This window comes from Aythya fuligula, chromosome 22 (assembly GCF_009819795.1).
Source record: "Aythya fuligula isolate bAytFul2 chromosome 22, bAytFul2.pri, whole genome shotgun sequence".
NCBI classification, from domain to species: Eukaryota; Metazoa; Chordata; class Aves; order Anseriformes; family Anatidae; genus Aythya; species Aythya fuligula.
In genome coordinates, this window is record NC_045580.1 from 3,708,538 (window position 1) to 3,726,059 (window position 17,522).

The following is a 17,522-nucleotide window of genomic DNA, read 5'->3' on the forward strand; positions in this document are numbered from 1 at the left end:
CAAGAGGACATCCCACAGCCTCTTGGAAAACCCTAGCTCCTGTGAATGGAGTCTTTGACCGTGTATATTTGCCCTCTCCATGGACAAGTCTTATTTTGGTCAGACTGTCCCTGGCTGCCCCCACCTGGTATGCGGAGTGCTGGCAGGTGTTACAAGGGCAGGAAGCACCAGGCAGGGCAGGGAAGCGTGGGCAGATGTGAGGTCCCAACAGCAGAGTTGTCTTTGCCTCGTCAGCAATAAGCTTAGTTTGCCACCTGCTTCTTGGCAGGCTTCCCATCCAGTTTTGTCTCCCGTGCCAGATATTTATATACTTTAGTTAGGATTCACAAGTTAAAGCCAAGCCCTGTTCAAGCTAATAGCTTTGTGCTAGTCCAGGTGTACTGATTACAAAACAATTACACTGAAAACAACAACAGAAAATAATTAAACAGAGATAAAATAAAAACTCAGCCTTCTTTTAGAGGGAATCCATCCCTTAACTTACATTTTCCTTTGAAAAAGCATCAGATCCAGATTTTCTATATTATTTAGTGGATTTAGGCACATACTGTGTGTACAATAGGAGTTATGGAAGCAATTGTGTATTGACAAGGCACCTTTTTATGGCACGTTTTATAAAATCCCATTCTGTTTAGCATGGTATTTACCTGTGCCAAAGCAAACTGCTCTAATAATTGTGTCTCTGTTCTATACTACAAAAAGCTGGAGCAGCAGATGCAATACTCAATGCATATTTGTTTATTTCAAACTGTCATTTCAATCTGTCTTTTCATTACTGGGTAAAGAGAACATGTCACATTGTCTCACAGCGGCAACGTAATACCAATGGATAGCATGTTTTTTTTGTGTTTTGTGTTTGGCCAGGATGCCCAGATGTGTGTATTTAGGTTGCAAGCGTGTGCACTGAGAGGAATTTGGTTGGTTGTTTTTTTTTTTTTTTTTTTTTTTTTTTTTTTTTTTTTGATAACAGCAGCAGCATTTGCCCTGGAGGCGTTGAAATGAATCTGTGGCAGCTGCAAAGCCTTTGCCAGTCTTTGTACTCTGCTGCTGCAAGAACCAGGACCCGCACCAAAAACCCTGATGTGTTGGTACGGAGCCTGGGGTATGAGTTTATCAAGCCCAGGTGTGAGCTGGTCCCAGTGCAGTCCTGAAGGGTTGGTGATACTTGTCATCCCGTGCAGATATGCAACACAAGTCCTGTGAGGAGCGGCTGAGGGAACTGGGGTTGTTTAGTCTGGGGAAGAGGAGGCTCAGGGGACGCCTTATTGCTCTCTGCAACTGCCTGTAAGGAAGGTGTGGGGAGCTGGGGGTCGGCCTCACAGGTAACTAGTGATAGGACTAGAGGGAGTGGCCACAAGTTGTGCCAGGTGAGGTTTACGTTGGGATTTAGGAGACATTTCTGCTCAGGAAGAGCAGTCAGGCATTGGGACGGGTTGCCCAGGGAGGTGGTGGAGTCCCCGTCCCTGGGGGTGTTCAAGGAGAGGTTGGACGTGGTGCTTGGGGACACGGCTCCGTGGTGACATTGGTGGCAGGGGATGGTTGCACCAGGTGATCTCGGAGGTCTCTTCCAACCCTAACGATTCCATTGGGGTCTGAGCTGGGCGATGCCGACCAGCCAGCAAGGTGATGATGGGCGAACGTCGCACAGGGCCATATCCTGCCCTATCGCCATGTTATGAGGGGTTAGAGATGTGTGCAGGAGGGCAGCTGTGCATAACTTTCTGCCCACGACGGCGGTGCTGAGGGGCTCCTGGGCCAGCCCTGTGCTGGGGCCGGGGGGTCGCGGCCCTATTGGGGTTTGGGGTTTTTTTTGGGGGGGGGTGGGGGACAGATTTATGCCCGGAACCTTCGTTCTCCGCCTCCTCACCCCACCCGCCCCCTTTCCTCCGCAGGACGCGCGGGTGCGCGCCCCTCGCTGCGATTGGCCGGCGGCCGAGCGGCGGGCGGCTCCCATTGGCTGGCGGCCGGGGCGCGGTCCGTTGCTTTCCGGCTCCCCCTTCGTGAGGCAGGGCCGGGGCCGGGGCCGGGGCCGCCATGGCGCCCGTGAGGGAGGCGGTGGAGCTGCGCTGCGAGTGGGCCGCCTGCTCCTTCGCCGCCGCCGCCATGGAGGAGTTCTGCGGCCACGTAGCCCAGCACCTGCGGCACCACCTGCCCGGGGAGCGGCGCGACGAGCTGGACCCGCTGGGTGAGCGCCCGCCCCGGGGGGGCCGTGCCCCAAAATGTCCATATTTGGGGGTGTTTGTTGCATTTTGGGGTGATTTCCTGGCTTTTTTTTGTTGCAGAGGAGTACACGTGCCTGTGGCAGGAGTGCGGGTTCTGCTCCCCCGAGAGCCCGGCCGACCTGGTGCGCCACGTCTACTTCCACTGCTACCACACCAAGCTGAAGCAGTGGGGGCTGCGCGCCCTGCGGGCCCAGCCCGACGTCAGCCGCTGCCAGCTGGACTTCCAGAGCCGCAACATCATCCCCGAGATCCAGGAGAACTTCCTCTGCCTGTGGGAGTACTGCGAGGTGAGGGCCCCGCGCGCTCCTCAGCGGTGCCCGAGGCCCAGGGAAGGAGACCTGCGCCTCCCCTGCCTCTATTGGTGGTGTTTGTGCCCCTGTAAGAGCGCCCGCTGTGTGCTGGCTGAGGTCAGCGTGGGCGTCTCACCCTCTTCTGCTTGTCTCTCCTCCCCGTCAGAGGTCGTTCGATAATCCCGAGTGGTTCTATCGGCACGTGGAGGATCACAGCTTCTGCTCGGAGTACAAGGCGGCTGGGAAGGAGAACCACGTGGTGCTCTGCGGCTGGAAAGGTAGCGGGGGCTTGCGGGGCTTCTCCGGGGGGCTTGGCGTGGGGCTGGGCTGCAGGGGTTGGACGGGAGGGCTCTGTGTGCCTTCCAGGGTTCCAGAGAGCTCTTGAAATTAAAGAGCGTGTGTGTGTGTGGTCCTGGTGATGCTCCTGCCAGGTTTCCACCAGGAGATTTATTAGGGTGTTGAATATCGAGCTTTTCACTTCAGGTTCATTACTACCTACGAGTGAAGGCTCTGAGTTAAATTTTTTAAATAACTTTTCATTTCCACATGTGGGTGGAGTTGCCTTAAACGCTTGTGGTGCCGGGGGGCCCGCAGCAGTTGTACAGCAGCGCTCTCATCCTGCTGCATCCCCCAAGGATCCTGCTGCTCAGCCGGGCTGGGGACACTTACCCCATTGTCCCCGGGCGTGGAGGATCCTCACGGCTCTCTCTCCTGTCTGTGCAGACTGCGACTGCTCTTTCAAGGGGCGCTGCAAGCTGCGGGAGCACCTGCGCAGCCACACGCAGGAGAAGGTGGTGGCGTGCCCCACCTGCGGCGGGATGTTCGCCAACAACACCAAATTCTTCGACCACATCCGCCGCCAGACCGCGCTGGACCGTGAGCAGCCCCCCCGGGCGGGCGGGGGGGTGGCTGGGGCTGCCTGTGGGACCAAAAGGGTCGGAAAAGGGTCGGGTGTGGGGTGCTGAAGGGCCCGGGAAGGGTCGTGTGGGGGAAGCAGGGCCATTAGAGGCTGCACAAAGGGAAGGCAGGTTGGTCCTTGCACGTTTTATTTATTTTCTCGTCCTTTTGGCGTTGCGTCTGCTGTTCCCGGCTGGAGAGGAGGGTTCCCAGCTCCGCTCTAACGACCTCTTTGTCTCGTTTGTGCCGTTCTCTGCGCTTTGATCTCGTTTCTCACCGCCCTCTCCGTTTCCTCCCCGGCCCCGGCGCTGCAGAGCAGAGGTTTCAGTGCTCTCACTGCTCCAAGAGGTTCGCCACAGAGCGGCTGCTCCGCGACCACATGAGGAACCACGGTGAGCAGAGGCTCCCTCTCCCAGCCGCGCGCTGAAGCACGAGCTCTGCCCTGCCCCGTGCTGACATTCCCTGGCCTTTCCTGACGTTCCCTGACGTTTTTCCCCCGCAGTGAACCATTACAAGTGCCCGCTGTGCGACATGACCTGCCCGCTGCCCTCCTCCCTGCGCAATCACATCCGTTTTCGGCACAGCGAGGAGCGGCCCTTCAAGTGCGACTACTGCGACTACAGGTGAGGGTTGGAGCTCGCTTTTCGCCCAGCCCGGTGGCAAAAAGCACCCGGAGCGTGCGCCCTGCAGCCTGCTCCCTTTCTCCTCGTTTCCTTTTAGCTGCAAGAATCTCATCGACTTGAGGAAGCACCTGGACACGCACAGCAAGGAGCCCGCCTATCGCTGCGAGTTCGAGGCCTGCAGCTTCACCGCGCGCTCCCTCTGCTCCATCAAGCTGCACTACCGCAAGGTCCACGAGGTAGGGCCGTGCTCTCCAGAAGAAAAAAAAAAAAAAAAAGCAAAAAGAAACCAAAAAAACACTAAACTTGTGCTCTGCAGAAGCCTGAGACCAAAAAAAAACCAACCCTAAATTCACACTCAGCCCCAAACTGTGGGAGCGTGAGGCTGCGCTTCTTTCTGGCTGTGGTGATGTTTGATATCAACACCTGACACCCTGATTGCTCCCTGCGTGCTCCCACGGGGTGCCAGCCCCTCTGCTCGGGCTCTGGGGGTGTTGATGTCCCTCTCTCTGCCCCCCAGGGTGACTCGGAGCCCCGCTACAAGTGCCACGTCTGCGACAAGTGCTTCACGCGGGGGAACAACCTCACGGTGCACCTCAGGAAGAAACACCAGTTCAAGTGGCCCTCGGGGCATCCCCGCTTCAGGTACTGCACCCCTTCATCACCCCCCTAGCGCAGGAGGCAGCAAAGTGACCCAACAGTGCTACAATCCTCGCAGCCACCGGGGTTTTGGAGCCCCAGATGTGATTCCTCCTTCCTCGGCGTCCCCCCCCCAGGTACAAGGAACACGAGGACGGCTACATGAGGCTGCAGCTGGTGCGCTACGAGAGCGTGGAGCTGACGGAGCAGCTGCTGAAGGCCAGGGGGAAGCAGGGGGAGGCTCTGGACGCCTCCCCCGACTGCGTGGTGCTGCCCGAGGGCGAGGGCAACCTGCAGGGCATCATCCTGGAGGCCCCCACCGAGCCTCCCCCGGCGGAGAACCGCGTCTGCGAGCAGCGGGCGGCCCCGCCACGTGCTGCAGCTTGTTCTGCTGCCAGCCCCGAGGCAGTACGGCCGGGAGCTTTGCCAGGAGCTGCTCTGACCTCGGGGCACGAGCCCGGCGCCCCAGGGAGCCCCGTGGGGAACGGCAGCGACGAGCAGGGGGAGGGCGAGGCCGGGTATTACGGCCGGCAGCGGGCGGTGGCGCCCGGCAGGCTGCCCGTGGAGCTGGAGGAGAACGTCATGGACCGGCTGCAGAAGACGGCCGAGGAGCTGGGCATCCAGATCGTGTGAGCAGCTCGCCTCCCCCTGCGGCTCGGAGCCCTTTGCCTCCCTCCTGGGGGGGTTTTTGGGGGGAGTTGGGAAGTGTCCGGGGGGAGAAAGTCGGCGGTGTTTTCTCCCACGTGCAGCTGGCTGCCTTCCTGCCCGCCTGGGTGGCGTGGCGGAGGAGAGGGACTGCTCTCTGCGGGCTGTGGGTCACAAAACTCAGCCGGAACGAGCTGTCCCTTTATTTTGGGGGCTTGGGGACCTCCCCCAGGCTCCCTCACCGGTGCCGTGGGCCTGTGTGGAGCCCGGTCCTCAGCTGGGTTGTGCCCAGACAGGTGCTGTGCAGCAGAATCTCACCCGGGGAGGCGTCAGGCCCTCTGCAGAGCTGTTTTCTCCCCGCCTTGTGCTCTGCATCTTCCCTCATCCCTTCCCTGCACCTCATCCTGATCCCATCTCAGCGGTGTCGGGGGCAGGAGGGGGCTGCAGCCGCTCTCCCTCAGCGCCCTCTGCAGCCCTGGGGGCTCGGGGCCGCCTTCACGCTTTCATTTTCCCCTGGGTTCCCTCCCCACGTTGGGGTTTGGGCTCCTGGCTGGGCGGTGGACTTGGGAGAGATGAATAAAAGCGTGCCAGGCCTGCTGGTGTCTGGTGCCTGCTTCAGATGAGACCGAGCTGCCGGGGGGGCTGCAGCTCCACAGCTGAGCTGCTGGCGTTTTTTGGGAGCTTTTTTGTGCTGCTGCTCGGGGCAGCTGCCCCCTGCCTCGGGGCCTGTGGCACGGGGAGGCCGCGTTCAGCTCGGGCTCTTTTCCTCGCCGCTTCCTGCCACGGGTTTGATTTTTTTTTTTTTGCTGCCTCCTTCAGGGCGTGCCTGTCAGCTGCCTGCAAGGTCAGCGTTTGCATCTCCGGAGTAGCCTGGGCCTGGGCGCAGAGCCTCTGGGCGAGCAGTTTGGGCGAGGACAGGGCAAAACCGGGCTCGCTGGTGGGGCTGACCCCGATTTTCCCCTTTTCCTTTCTCCAGCGGTCGAGCACAGGCTGCTGGAAGCCCGGGTTGGCGGAGGGAATGAGGCCAAACCCCGGCCATCTGCTCCTTTCCTAATCCTAAACTCTGGGGGGGGTGATCCCGGGCCGTGCCCTCGGGCTGGGGCGATGCCAGCAGCCCCCACACACGGGGGCTGGAGGAGAAATTGGGGTGAAACGGGGAGAGCCGAGTGTCCCGGGCTGTGGGGGAAGGTTTCCTGGGTTGTCCCTTTAAACCCCGTGCCCAGGGAGGGTAATCTGGCAGGGATTATCCCGTGGGGAGCCACCAGCTAATCCCTGCCAGCCCAGGGAGCTCTCCTGGATGGAAACCCAGCTCGATTTCCCCCCTGGGCCGTGCTGGGGGGCGAGGGGAGGAGGGCAGCGAGTGCTATGGGGCTGGGGCTCCTCTTCCTCGCCCTGCTGGCCACGCTGGGCTCCGGCGAGCACCCAGGAGGTAACAACGAGGAGGTTTGGGACGAGGGGGATCCCCAAAAATGCTGAAATTTTGGCACTGGGGAAGGGAGAGCGGGCTGCAAGGAGAATTTGGGGACTCGAGGGGATGCTGAGAGGAGCCTTTGGGCTCACACCTCCCACCCGCAGCTCTCTGCGGGCTGTGGGGCTGGCGGGTGGGGTGCTCCTCAGCCCCCCTAACCCCACTGCACCCCTCTCCCCAGCAGCCCAGGACACCTACTGGGCCGGCACGGCGCCCATCTGCCTGGGGGGCTGCAAGGGGAAGCACAAGGAGCTGAAGAGGAGCCGGTGCGGGGCCGGCAGCTGCTGCTGGCTGGGCTACAAATCCTTCTGCCGAGGTACAGCAGCACGATTTGGGGGCCGTGTGTTTTAGGGCCGGGATTTTTGGGGCCCGGATCCTATTTGTGGGGATTTTCTCCCGTCCCCAGTGAACTGCGGGCGGCCCGAGGCCGACTTCAACTCCCTGGTGCACGGCAACGACTGGTGGGTGGGCTCGGTGGTGCGCTACAGCTGCCGGCCCGGCTCCCTGCTGCTGGGGGACCCGGCCAGCGCCTGCCAGCCCGACGGCCGCTGGACCCCAAAACCCACCTGCCTCCGTGAGTACCCCACGGGGCGGCAGCGGAGCCGCGCTCACCCCAAACCCGCCGCGGGGATGGGAAAAGCTTCGTGGAGCACCCAAGGGACGCGCTGCGGTGCTGCCTGCCCTCAGGGATCTGCCTGCGAGGCCGGATCGAGCTCAGCGAGCGGGAGGTGGCCGGGGGGTGCTCCTCGTCCTGCGGTGCCCCGAGCCACATGGGGTCCCCCCCCCCCCCGGGCTCGGGGCTGCGTCAAGATCTCCGCCTGCGTCCCCAAACGCCCGGGCTGGGCGCGTTGGTTCCTGCGCTGCCACCGCTGCGAGTGCGACTGCTACGTCCCCTGCGGGGACTCCCAGTAGCAGCTTCCCACCCCCCAGTAAGGTCCCGGTACTGGTTTTGGGGATGGGGGTGGTTTTATCTGGTTTTGCTCCAGGTAGGGCCGAGGTTTCAGCGCCCGCTGGTGCTGTTCCTTCGGCCACGCGTCCCCGTTGCTGGGCTCTCTCCACAAGCCCCGAGCACCCCAAGGCCTCACCCGGGAGGAGAGGTTTGGGGTTTGTGGCCCTCTGTCCTCCTTTAATCCCCCAGGGAAGGAGTGGGGACGTGCGAGGGGATCACCGGGGGTGCATTTTTAATTTAATTTAATTCCCAGGGGTAATTAAAAACCCTTTGCAGCCCGTTTGGAGCTGGCCCCTGGACTGGAGACCCCCCCCCCGTCTCTCCGCTCCCCCCCAGCTGCGGGAGGGGAAGGCTTTCCTCAGCTCACCCCATTTTATTTATTGATTTTTAATTAACACCCTCGTTAGTGCCACCCATTCCCAGACATCTCTCACATTTCAGTGCCAGGTGAGGATCTGGGGACGTGGGGAGCTGGGGGCAAAGCCCTGATTTGGGGTGGGGAGGGGGGGGACACACAATTTGGGGCCAGCCCTCGGTGGATGCTGTCAGCTTTGCCTCGCTGTCCCCCTGGGGCGCAGGGCGAGGTGAGTGCCTTTTGGGGTCCTGGGCGTGGATTTGGGGGTGATGGGGAAGCTGGGGGGGGGTGACCCAGGGGTACAGCGTGGGGGGGTGGCAAAATGGGGGCTGGGCGAGCTGGGGGGAGGCTTCTGGGGCTTTTGGGGCGTGCGGGAAGAGAGGGACGAAGGAAGGAAGCGGGGCCGGTGCCTTTGGTGCCTTTAAGAGGGGTTTTTTTTCGCCACCCCCCAAAGCGGCGGGGGGCTCAGCCGGGCCGGGGGCTGCGGCAGGGCCACGGGAGACACGGACACAGGTGACACGGCCACGGGTGGCGCTGCCCCGACCCCCCCCGGCTCCCCCAGACCCCCCCAAAGCCGCCTCCTTCCCCCCCTCCCTCCCTCCTCCCTTGCCATCCGTGCGCATCGCAGCCCCGCGGAAGGATGGGGACGGGGATGGGGAGGGGACCGCGGCTGCTGGGGACCCGCAGGGACAAAGCTCAGCCCGGAGCCGGGTGCTGAGCACCGGGCACCCCCCCGGCAGCCCCCCCCCGGGCTCCGGGCAGCGCCCCTTTGTCCGCAGGGGAGGGAGAGAGGAGAAAGGAGAGGAGAGAGGAGGAGAGAGGCGGCGGCGCTGCGGCAGCGGGGAGCGGCGGAGCCCCGGGAGCTGCGCTGGGAACGGAGCCCGCAGCCCGGCAGGTGAGAGCCCCGGGGGGGTCCTGGGGGGGTCCCCAAAAAGCTCGGGGCTAACGGGGAGGGAAGGGGCCGGGAGGGAGGAGGGAGGTCCTCGGCCGAGCTGCCGCCCCCAGCCCCCGCTTCGTGAGCGCGCCCAGCTCCGGAGAGGGGATTTTGGGGGGATTTGGGGGGATTTTGGGAGCGCTGCTGGTTACGAGAGGAGGCGAGGTGAGCCTCGAGCCCCCCCCGCATCCATCAGCCCCCTGGCACTGACCCCCTTGAGCAAGGGGGGAGCAAAGCTTGAGGCTGCAGGGGGCGGGCGGGGGGGATCCTGCAGCCCTGGCACCCACCTTTTCTCCCCTAGGGTTGGGGGTGGCGATTTTTGGGTTTTGTTTGTGTGTTTTTTTTTGTGTTTTTTTGTTTTCCTTTTTTTTTTTTTTCGCCCCCTCCCCACCCTCAGCCCTGCGAGGGATGTGCCTGCAGCGGGGAGATCTCGGCGCAGCTCCTCGCGAGGCCGTCCTCGCCTTTCAGGGGCTGCGTGTGTGCACTGCAGCTGCGGCCGGGAGCCGCCTGCAGCCTGCGGCTCGGCACCGTGTAGGTTGGCAAAGCCTCGGGGGGGGGGCAGCCCCACAGCTTGGGGGGGGTCCCTTTAGGACGGGGGGGATGCCCTGATCCCGGCTCATGATGCTGCAGGGGGACGGGAGCCAAGCGGGGATGGAGCGGGTGACAGCGTGGTGACACCAGTTTGGTGCTGGGCTGGTGACCGGGGCTGTGCTGGTGAAGGATGGGGGCGTGAAATGGGTCCCTGGTCCCAAAAAAAAAACAAAAAAGGGGGCCCCCGGTGAGCTCTGCGTCTCCCCCAGCGCGCCACCATGGCGGAGAAGGGCATGGATCCCGCCTGCGTCTCCATCGCCCTGGAGGACACCGTGTGCCACGGCAGCCCCCCGGATGCCCCGCTGCTCACCACCCACCTGAAGAAGGTGGAGAACCACATCACGGAGGCGCAGCGCTTCTCCCACCTCCCGAAACGCTCGGCCGTCAACATCGAGTTCATCGACCTGTCCTACTCCGTGCGCGAGGGCTCCTGGTGGAGGAAGAGAGGTAGGGGCCGCGGCCGGGCAGGGGTCCTGGGGCTGTCACGGCTCTGTCCCACTCCCTGACCTCTCCCAGGTCCCCAGTGTCATCGTCTGTGCTGGATCCGTCCTTTTTTTTTGCCCCAAATGAGCGCCAGGAGCTTGGCGTGGTGCTCAGCTGCCTGGCCCCAAAACCAGGTCCCATTTTTGGGGCTGTGTGGGGTACACATGGCACTTTCCTGGCAGGGGGGCAGCCAGGATGGCTGAGTTTCCTCAGCACGGTGTTTTGGGGTGTGGTGGCTGCTGTGCCAACTGCAGGAGACCCCAAAAGGTGCCCCAGCGTGGTGAGGGGTGTGTGGTGTGTGTGTGGGGTCCTTTCCAGAAGCCCCCCGTGCAGCCGGGGCCGTGCTCCCTGTCCCCGTGTGCCACTCCGGCCCAGAGCTCGGGGAGGAAAAAGGGGAGGCAGCTGGCAGCTGGTGGGTGGTAGTCTGCTTTAATTAGCTCTCTGTTAATGGGATGCCAATCAGGCAGCCCCGTGGGACGGGGGGGGAGCTGATCTGGGGAAGGTGAAGGGCGGCGGGGCTGGGGGTGCGCACAGCAAGGCTTGCGGGGTCCCTGCTCAGCCCCGAGGGTTTGCAGGTGGGGAAACTGAGGCAGCGCCCGGCAGCGGGACCAGCCCCAGGGCGAGCTCTGCCTCGGGATGCTGAGGAATCACGAGGTGGGGGCCAAACCCAGGAGCTGGGGGTGCCCGGGGCAGAGCAGGGCGCAGCACCCGGGGGTCCTGGGGTGCGCACCGGCGGCGAGGAGCGCGCCGAGGGCTCGTGGGGTTGCTGGGGGAGGCAGGAGGAGGAGGAGGAGGAGGAGGATGCTGGCCTTCCCCCCGGAGCAGGCAGGGCGGCGCGGTGGTGCTGGCGGCCAGGATCTGGCCCCGGGTGCTGAAGCAGGAGGTTACTGGCAGTCAATGAACGCGAGTAACCGCTGCGCAAGCTGCAGTGGCGCCGACGTGAGCAGCATGCGCGCCGCTCGCTCGCCCCGCTGCCGGCACCCACGGCGCCCTGCCCGCCCCCTTCCCCCCCCCGTGCCTCTCCCCTCGGGGTGCCCGGACCCCAGGGGTGCGTTTTGGGGCTTGGCAGGGGCTGGAGGTGCCGGATTTCTGCTCCAGGAGAGGGGCTGCCCCGTTATCGTGGGGTGCGCAGGGCTGGCCCCAAGGCTTGTCCCCACCTGCGGGGGGGGATGGATGTGGTGGCATCACCCCAAGGTGCAGCTGCAGCCACGGGGTGTGGGGTGGGCGTTTTGGGAAGAGGTGCCCAGCCCTCATCCGTGGTTCCTCGTAGCCCCAGCACCCCGCAAACCACAGCTCCCCTGCTGGGGCTGCGTTTAGGGGCGCCTCCCCAACAGCATGGGGCTGTGCTCGTTCCCTGCTCCCCCCCACACGTCCTCGCCGCGTTCCTGCTGCCACAAAATGCTAACGAGCCGCCTTAAAGCAGAGATAATTCCAGGTCTGATTAGCGCTGGCTGCTGCCGGGAGCCACGGCGTGAATGCCAATGAAGGCGGCAGCCGGCAGGCCTGGGGGCTCTGCCTGCCCCTCCACCGGGGTGGGACATGGTGGCACCGTGTCACAGCCCCGTGGCCACCCTCAGCAGGCTCCCTCCTGTTTTTTTTCCTGCTCTGTGGGATCACCTAGGGCACGGCTCTTTCTCGGACCAGCCAAAAACTGGGGGCAGAGAGCACCCTAGAAGTGGCTGTGGCACACGTGGAGGTCTTTGGGGTGCCCCCGGTGCCGGGATGCTGTCGCAGCCCCCTTGCACTGATCCCAAATTCCGGCCCCTTTCTGCTCTCCCCCCCCAGGGTACAAAACTCTCCTCAAATGCCTGTCGGGGAAGTTCTGCCAGCGGGAGCTGATCGGGATCATGGGGCCCTCGGGTGCCGGCAAGTCCACGCTGATGAACATCCTGGCTGGCTACCGGTGAGGCTGGGGGGGCGCTTGGGGAGGTATTGGGGGGGATCCTGAGCTTCATCCACCCCCCTGGGCTCCTCCATCCCGCAGGGAAACGGGCATGAAGGGGCAGATCCTGGTGAACGGCCGCCCGCGGGACCTGCGCACCTTCCGCAAGATGTCGTGCTACATCATGCAGGACGACATGCTGCTGCCGCACCTCACCGTGCTCGAGGCCATGATGGTGAGCTCCTGGGGGGGGCCTGCGGGGCCTCCACGCTGCTGCTGGGTCCTTCTGATGAGGGTGGTGGGGTGTGGGGGGCCAGTCCTGCTCGCCTTTGCTTCCTCGCCGTGAGCTGTGATCCCCCCGACACGGATCGGGGATGCCCCCGGGGTCTGAGGGGGTCTCGCCCTGCCCGTCCTCCTCCCCCCACAGGTCTCCGCTAACCTGAAGCTGAGCGAGAAGCAGGAGGTGAAGAAGGAGCTGGTGAGTGCCGAGGGAGGTGGGTTTGGGGTTTATCTCGCCCCAGAACGGGGGAAAAAGGGACCCCCAGGTGGTGGGGACGGGGCGAGGGTCCCCGGGGCGTGGCGGTGACGGAGGCTGTGCCCCCAGGTCAACGAGATCCTGACGGCGCTGGGGCTGCTGGAGTGCTCCTACACCCGCACCAGCTCGCTCTCGGGGGGGCAGCGCAAGCGCCTGGCCATCGCCCTGGAGCTGGTGAACAACCCCCCGGTGATGTTCTTCGACGAGCCCACCAGGTGGGACCCCCAGGGGGACGGGCTGGGACCCCCAGGGGGGCTGCAATGGGGTGCCCTCCTCCGTGGGCCTGAAAGAAGGGGGTGCCTGCAGCTGGAGGGTGTCTTTTGGGGCGTCCTTTTCCCCCTCTCACCTCTCCCCTTCTCTCTTTGCTTTTTCTTTCTCCTCTTCCTCCCCCTCCGTGGCCGCAGCGGCCTGGACAGCGCCTCCTGCTTCCAGGTGGTGTCCCTGATGCGCTCCCTGGCGCAGGGCGGCCGCACCATCATCTGCACCATCCACCAGCCCAGTGCCAAGCTCTTCGAGATGTTCGACAAGGTTTGGGACGGGGCACGGAGCCCCTCGGGCAGGGAGGGAAGGCCTGGGAGGGGTGTGGGGGCTGATAAAGGTGTCCCACGGGTGGGGAGGAGCAGGAGAGGGGTCCCCGCTGTGCTCTGTGCTTGCCAGATTTGCTTTCTTTTTTTATTTTTCCCCAGCTGTACATCCTGAGCCAGGGCCAGTGCATCTTCAAAGGCGTCGTGACCAACCTCATCCCCTACCTGAAGGGCCTCGGCCTCCACTGCCCCACCTACCACAACCCCGCCGACTTCAGTGAGTGCCCCCCCAGCCCGGTCTCGGGCCGTGTTTTTGGGGTGGCGAGGCCCCAACCCCAAAGGGACGGGGGCTCCCACGTGCTGGTGAAGCAGAGGGGACGCCGAGGGCTGGCTCAGCACCGCTCAGGGCTCCCGTCCTCCTCTCTGCAGTCATCGAGGTGGCTTCGGGAGAGTACGGGGACCTCAACCCGGTCCTGTTCCGCGCCGTGCAGAACGGCATGTGCACCATGGCCGAGAAGAAAGGCAGCCCCGAGAAGGCCGACTCGTGCCCGGCGCACTGCGTGGCGGTGAGCGGGGAGCTGAGCAGGCTCCTGGAGCCACGGGGGGCACGGATCCCGGGGTGCCCGGCTGGGGACGCCTCCGTCCCGCCTGCCCCACGCTGCGGGTGCTCAGCGGGGGCACCCCAAGAGGTTTGGGTACCCCCCGTTGGGAGGTGATCCCTCGTCCCTGAGCCGTGTTTCTGGCTTGTCCGTGGTCTGGCAGGACGTGGACCACATCGAGAGCCACACCTTCGCCACCAGCACCTCCACCCAGTTCTGCATCCTCTTCAAGAGAACCTTCGTCTGCATCCTGCGGGACACGGTGAGGGGCACGGAGCCCACCCTGGAGCAAGGGGCAGGCTGTGCTCTGCCACCCCGGGGTGCTGCGGGGCCGGGGCCCTGCCTCGCTCAGCCCCCTCGCCCCCCGTTCCTACAGGTGCTGACCCACCTGCGGTTCATGTCCCACATCTGCATCGGGGTGCTGATCGGGCTGCTCTACCTGCACATCGGCAACGACGCGGGCAAAGTCTTCAACAACACCGGCTTCCTCTTCTTCTCCATGCTCTTCCTCATGTTCGCCGCGCTCATGCCCACCATCCTCACCTGTAAGGAGCTCCCGGCCCCGGGGATGGGGGTGCTGGGTGCTGGGGGGGGCTGAGCTGGCTGAAAGGGGGGAAACTGGGCAGGAGAGGGGGAAAAAAAATCTTAAGAAAAAGGGAAAAACGTCCGTGGGGATGTCCTGGAGCGGATTGCAGTGCTGTGTTTGGTTGCTGCCCAGCCCAGAGCAGACTCGTGGAGTTTTTCTTCCTGCTGAGAGGAGCTCTGTGGGGCTGCGCTCCCCGCTGCTGCCTCTCCCTCTCGCTTCCTCAAAAAGCTCTGCCTGAAACCCCCCGGCCCTGCTGACTTCTCCACGCACCAAATTCCCCTTCCAGCCTCGTTTTTTCCCCCCCCGGTGAAGCCGTTCGGGTTCCTGCCCGCGGGCAGACAGCTGCTGGGGTGGGGGGGGATTTATCCCCACTGGGGTGGTCAGAGGGGCTGCAGCAGCCCGGGCTGGGGCTCTGCCGACCCCTTCCCACCCCGCAGTTCCCCAGGAGATGTCGGTGTTCCTGCGAGAGCACCTCAACTACTGGTACAGCCTGAAAGCCTACTACCTGGCCAAGACCATGGCCGACGTGCCCTTCCAGGTGAGCCCCAAACCACGGCCCCCCAAAACCCCCCTGGGCTCCGCTGCGTCCCCAAAAAAGGGTCCAGCAGGGCTCTGTCCCCTCCGCAGGTGATCTGCCCCATCGCCTACTGCAGCATCGTGTACTGGATGACGGGCCAGCCCCCCGAAGCCACGCGCTTCCTCCTCTTCTCCTCCCTGGCCACCGCCACCGCCCTGGTGGCTCAGTCCCTCGGGCTTCTCATCGGAGCCGCCTCCACCTCGCTGCAGGTCAGGAGGGGGCTCGGAGGTACCCGGGGTGGAAGGGGAGGTCGCTGGGGGGGGGGGGGTCCCGGGAGTAAATTTGGGGACCCGCGTTCGGGCGGCTGTGCTCCCCAGGTGGCCACCTTCGTGGGTCCCGTCACCGCCATCCCCGTCCTGCTCTTCTCGGGCTTCTTCGTCAGCTTCAAGACCATCCCCACCTACCTGCAGTGGAGCTCCTACGTCTCCTACGTCAGGTGGGGACCCCCCCGTGGGGCTGGGGAGGTTGTGGGGGCGCACAGGGGGTGACAGCGCGGGGTGCTCTGCCCCAGGTACGGCTTCGAGGGCGTCATCCTCACCATCTACGCCATGGAGCGCGAGGACCTGGAGTGCCTCGAGGACTTCTGCCCTTTCCAAAAGCCCATCAAGATCCTGCAGGAGCTGGACGTGGAGGAGGCCAAGCTCTACCTGGACTTCCTCATCCTGGGCATCTTCTTCGTCATCCTGCGGCTCCTGGCGTACCTGGTGCTCAGGTACAAGGTCAAGTCGGAGAGATAAAGGGGTCGCGGGGGCCCCGCTGCCGCTCCCGGGCCTGGCCTGGGGACAGACACAGCCGGACCCGGCGCCCCGGGGCCGTTTCGGTGGGTGCCAGCCAGGCCTGGCTCAGTCGAGAAGGGTTTTGAGACATCTCGGAACTGTTTTAACCTTCCCACGCACTCCTCATCGCCAACGTTTTGTACAGCCCTGGCGCCTGCCGCCCTCATTTCCCCGGGGACCGCCGGACCCCACGGAGCTTGGGGGCCCCTCCGGCCACCCTGCTCCTCTCCGAGGGGCACCGGGGACGGTCCCAAAAGGCCGAGGGGGCTGCTCCGTGCCAGGAGGGGACACCCGCAGAGCCACCACGAGCCCCCGGAGCACCAGGCCGGCAGCATCAGCATGGAGAGGAGCCCAAAGACTCAGCAGGCCCCGTTGCACAAGGCTTTCGTGTTTCCTGCCGCCGTAGCCGCAGAGATTGCTGCATCCCCTTTGCCTTTTTGGCCTAGATCTCCCCTCTTTTTATTTTTTTCCTCTTTTTTAATTTTTATTGTAGCCCTCCCTGCTGCCAGCCTGCATGGAGAGGAAGGGGAGGCAGCGGGCAGAGGACGCGGGGCTCTCGTTCTGCTACAAACCTGGGGACCTGGCAGGGTCTGTGGGATTGGGGCAGTGCTCTCAGCCCTTTGGCAGCCTCCTGTTTGGTCCCGGTTGTCTTTGGGATCCGAGCCAAGAGGATAAAAGCAGCGGGACCCTCCTGGGGTAGGAGCGCACAGAAATGGGTCCCAGACTGGGGCTGCAGGGCAGGTGAGGTCTCGGCGCAGTTTGTGTGCAGCAGGTGAGCCTGGCGCTGGGAAAGGGCTTTGTGTTTGGGCACTGGTGCCCGGATGAGGTCCCTTTTTGGGTAAAGTCCCTTTTGGATAGGGTCCCTTTTGGCAAGGGTCCCTCTCAGCTCCCCCAGAGGCACCCCTGGAGGAGAGGGAAGGCGTTTGGGCACCTCGCTGCCTCTCTGAAGGACACGGGGCTGTGCTGATCCCACCGGGAACCCGCTGCTGGAGCACGGACAGGGGAGGGCACAGCTCGGCCCCAGGCACGCAATATCCTCGGGACTCTCCTTCGCTTCCCTTGGCTCGTTTTGGGACTGCTCCGCATGATGGAGATGGATGGCAGATGCAGGGCTGGGTTTCCCCTGCCTGGACAGCACGGACACGAGGAGCTCGGAGCCACGAGGGGCTGGGAGCAGGACCTGCCCCCGTGCTGAGCATTTGGGTTTTCCCCAGGGGCTCTCGGCTGACTTCTCGCTGTCTCTTTGTGAAATTCCCTTTGGTTCCTTCGTCCTCCTCCCCTGCTGACCCCGTGCCGTGCCCTGTGGGGAAGCCACAGGGGGTGGCGGAGCTGCAGGGCTGTCCCCCATCTCCATCTCACTGCCTGGGGGGGATTTTGGGACTGCTGCCCCCCTCCTGCCGTTCTCCTGGGGTTTATTCAGCCTTGCCCAGCACGGGCTGGGTGCTGCTGGGCTGAGGTTTTTCCCCTGGGTGTGGATCCCGAGGCAGCCGGAGGTGCTGATGGAGCAGCTTTACGCGGGCCCTGCCTCCTGCTGCTCCAAACACGGGGACCAGAGGGGCGAGGACCGGGGCTGGGGTGAGCTCTGGAGGGGGAGAACGGCTCTGCCGGGGGCTTTGGGGTGTGGGGACGGGGGGCTTGAGGGGGGTCTGGGCTTGTCCTGAGCGCTGTGGCAGCAGCGAGGATGCACTTTATTATCAGAGACGGGGCAGGGCAGTGGGGACGCTTCTGGCTGCGGGCATCACCGTGGGGATCCCAGCCGGATAATCACAAGGAGGGCGATGGAGAAGAGCAGGCTTCTTCCCCCACACCCCCTCTCCCCTCCTGCACCCCCCCTGCCCCTGCCATGCACTTTGAAGGGACGAGGCCGCGGCTCAAGGCTGTGGCTCTGGCTCCTGGGGAGCGCTGGTTGCACTCCGACCCCTCGCACCCTGCTTCAGCTCCTTCCCCTGG

At 63.9% G+C, this 17,522-nt stretch overlaps 2 protein-coding genes across 4 annotated transcripts; both read left to right on the top strand.

The window, feature by feature from the left end:
* The first annotated feature begins 2,034 nt into the window (after positions 1–2,034).
* On the top strand, positions 2,035–7,771 carry HINFP (histone H4 transcription factor). Its single transcript, XM_032201732.1, has 11 exons — positions 2,035–2,185; positions 2,283–2,509; positions 2,679–2,790; positions 3,236–3,388; positions 3,724–3,801; positions 3,912–4,032; positions 4,130–4,268; positions 4,550–4,674; positions 4,806–5,297; positions 6,966–7,097; positions 7,768–7,771. The coding sequence occupies exons 1-11, from the start codon at positions 2,035–2,037 to the stop codon at positions 7,769–7,771; spliced, it is 1,734 nt and encodes a 577-aa protein (XP_032057623.1).
* Positions 7,772–8,476: 705 nt separating this feature from the next.
* Positions 8,477–17,156, top strand: ABCG4 (ATP binding cassette subfamily G member 4). Of its 3 annotated transcripts, XM_032201914.1 has the most exons (16): positions 8,477–8,598; positions 8,865–8,980; positions 9,820–10,057; positions 11,879–11,996; positions 12,078–12,210; positions 12,403–12,453; positions 12,580–12,725; positions 12,915–13,038; positions 13,197–13,311; positions 13,464–13,600; positions 13,797–13,895; positions 14,010–14,178; positions 14,657–14,757; positions 14,847–15,005; positions 15,114–15,232; positions 15,308–17,156. In XM_032201914.1, the coding sequence occupies exons 3-16, from the start codon at positions 9,829–9,831 to the stop codon at positions 15,531–15,533; spliced, it is 1,926 nt and encodes a 641-aa protein (XP_032057805.1). In that variant the 5' UTR covers positions 8,477–8,598; positions 8,865–8,980; positions 9,820–9,828; the 3' UTR covers positions 15,534–17,156. The 3 variants fall into 3 exon arrangements, with proteins under 3 accessions (XP_032057805.1, XP_032057804.1, XP_032057806.1); XM_032201913.1 differs by lacking the exon at positions 8,477–8,598 and having other exon boundaries at positions 8,730–8,980; XM_032201915.1 differs by lacking the exons at positions 8,477–8,598; positions 8,865–8,980 and adding an exon at positions 9,136–9,184.
* Positions 17,157–17,522: the final 366 nt, after the last annotated feature.

Coding starts and splice junctions, on each gene's coding strand:
- HINFP (XM_032201732.1), top strand. CDS start 2,035: ATGGCGCCCGTGAGGGAGGCGGTGGAGCTGCGCTGCGAGTGGGCCGCC. Junction 4,675..4,805: donor TCGGGGCATCCCCGCTTCAG/GTACTGCACCCC, acceptor TCCCCCCCCCAG/GTACAAGGAACACGAGGACG. Junction 5,298..6,965: donor GAGCTGGGCATCCAGATCGT/GTGAGCAGCTCG, acceptor TCTCCCCAGCAG/CCCAGGACACCTACTGGGCC.
- ABCG4 (XM_032201914.1), top strand. CDS start 9,829: ATGGCGGAGAAGGGCATGGATCCCGCCTGCGTCTCCATCGCCCTGGAG. Junction 10,058..11,878: donor CTCCTGGTGGAGGAAGAGAG/GTAGGGGCCGCG, acceptor CTCCCCCCCCAG/GGTACAAAACTCTCCTCAAA. Junction 13,312..13,463: donor CCACAACCCCGCCGACTTCA/GTGAGTGCCCCC, acceptor TCCTCTCTGCAG/TCATCGAGGTGGCTTCGGGA.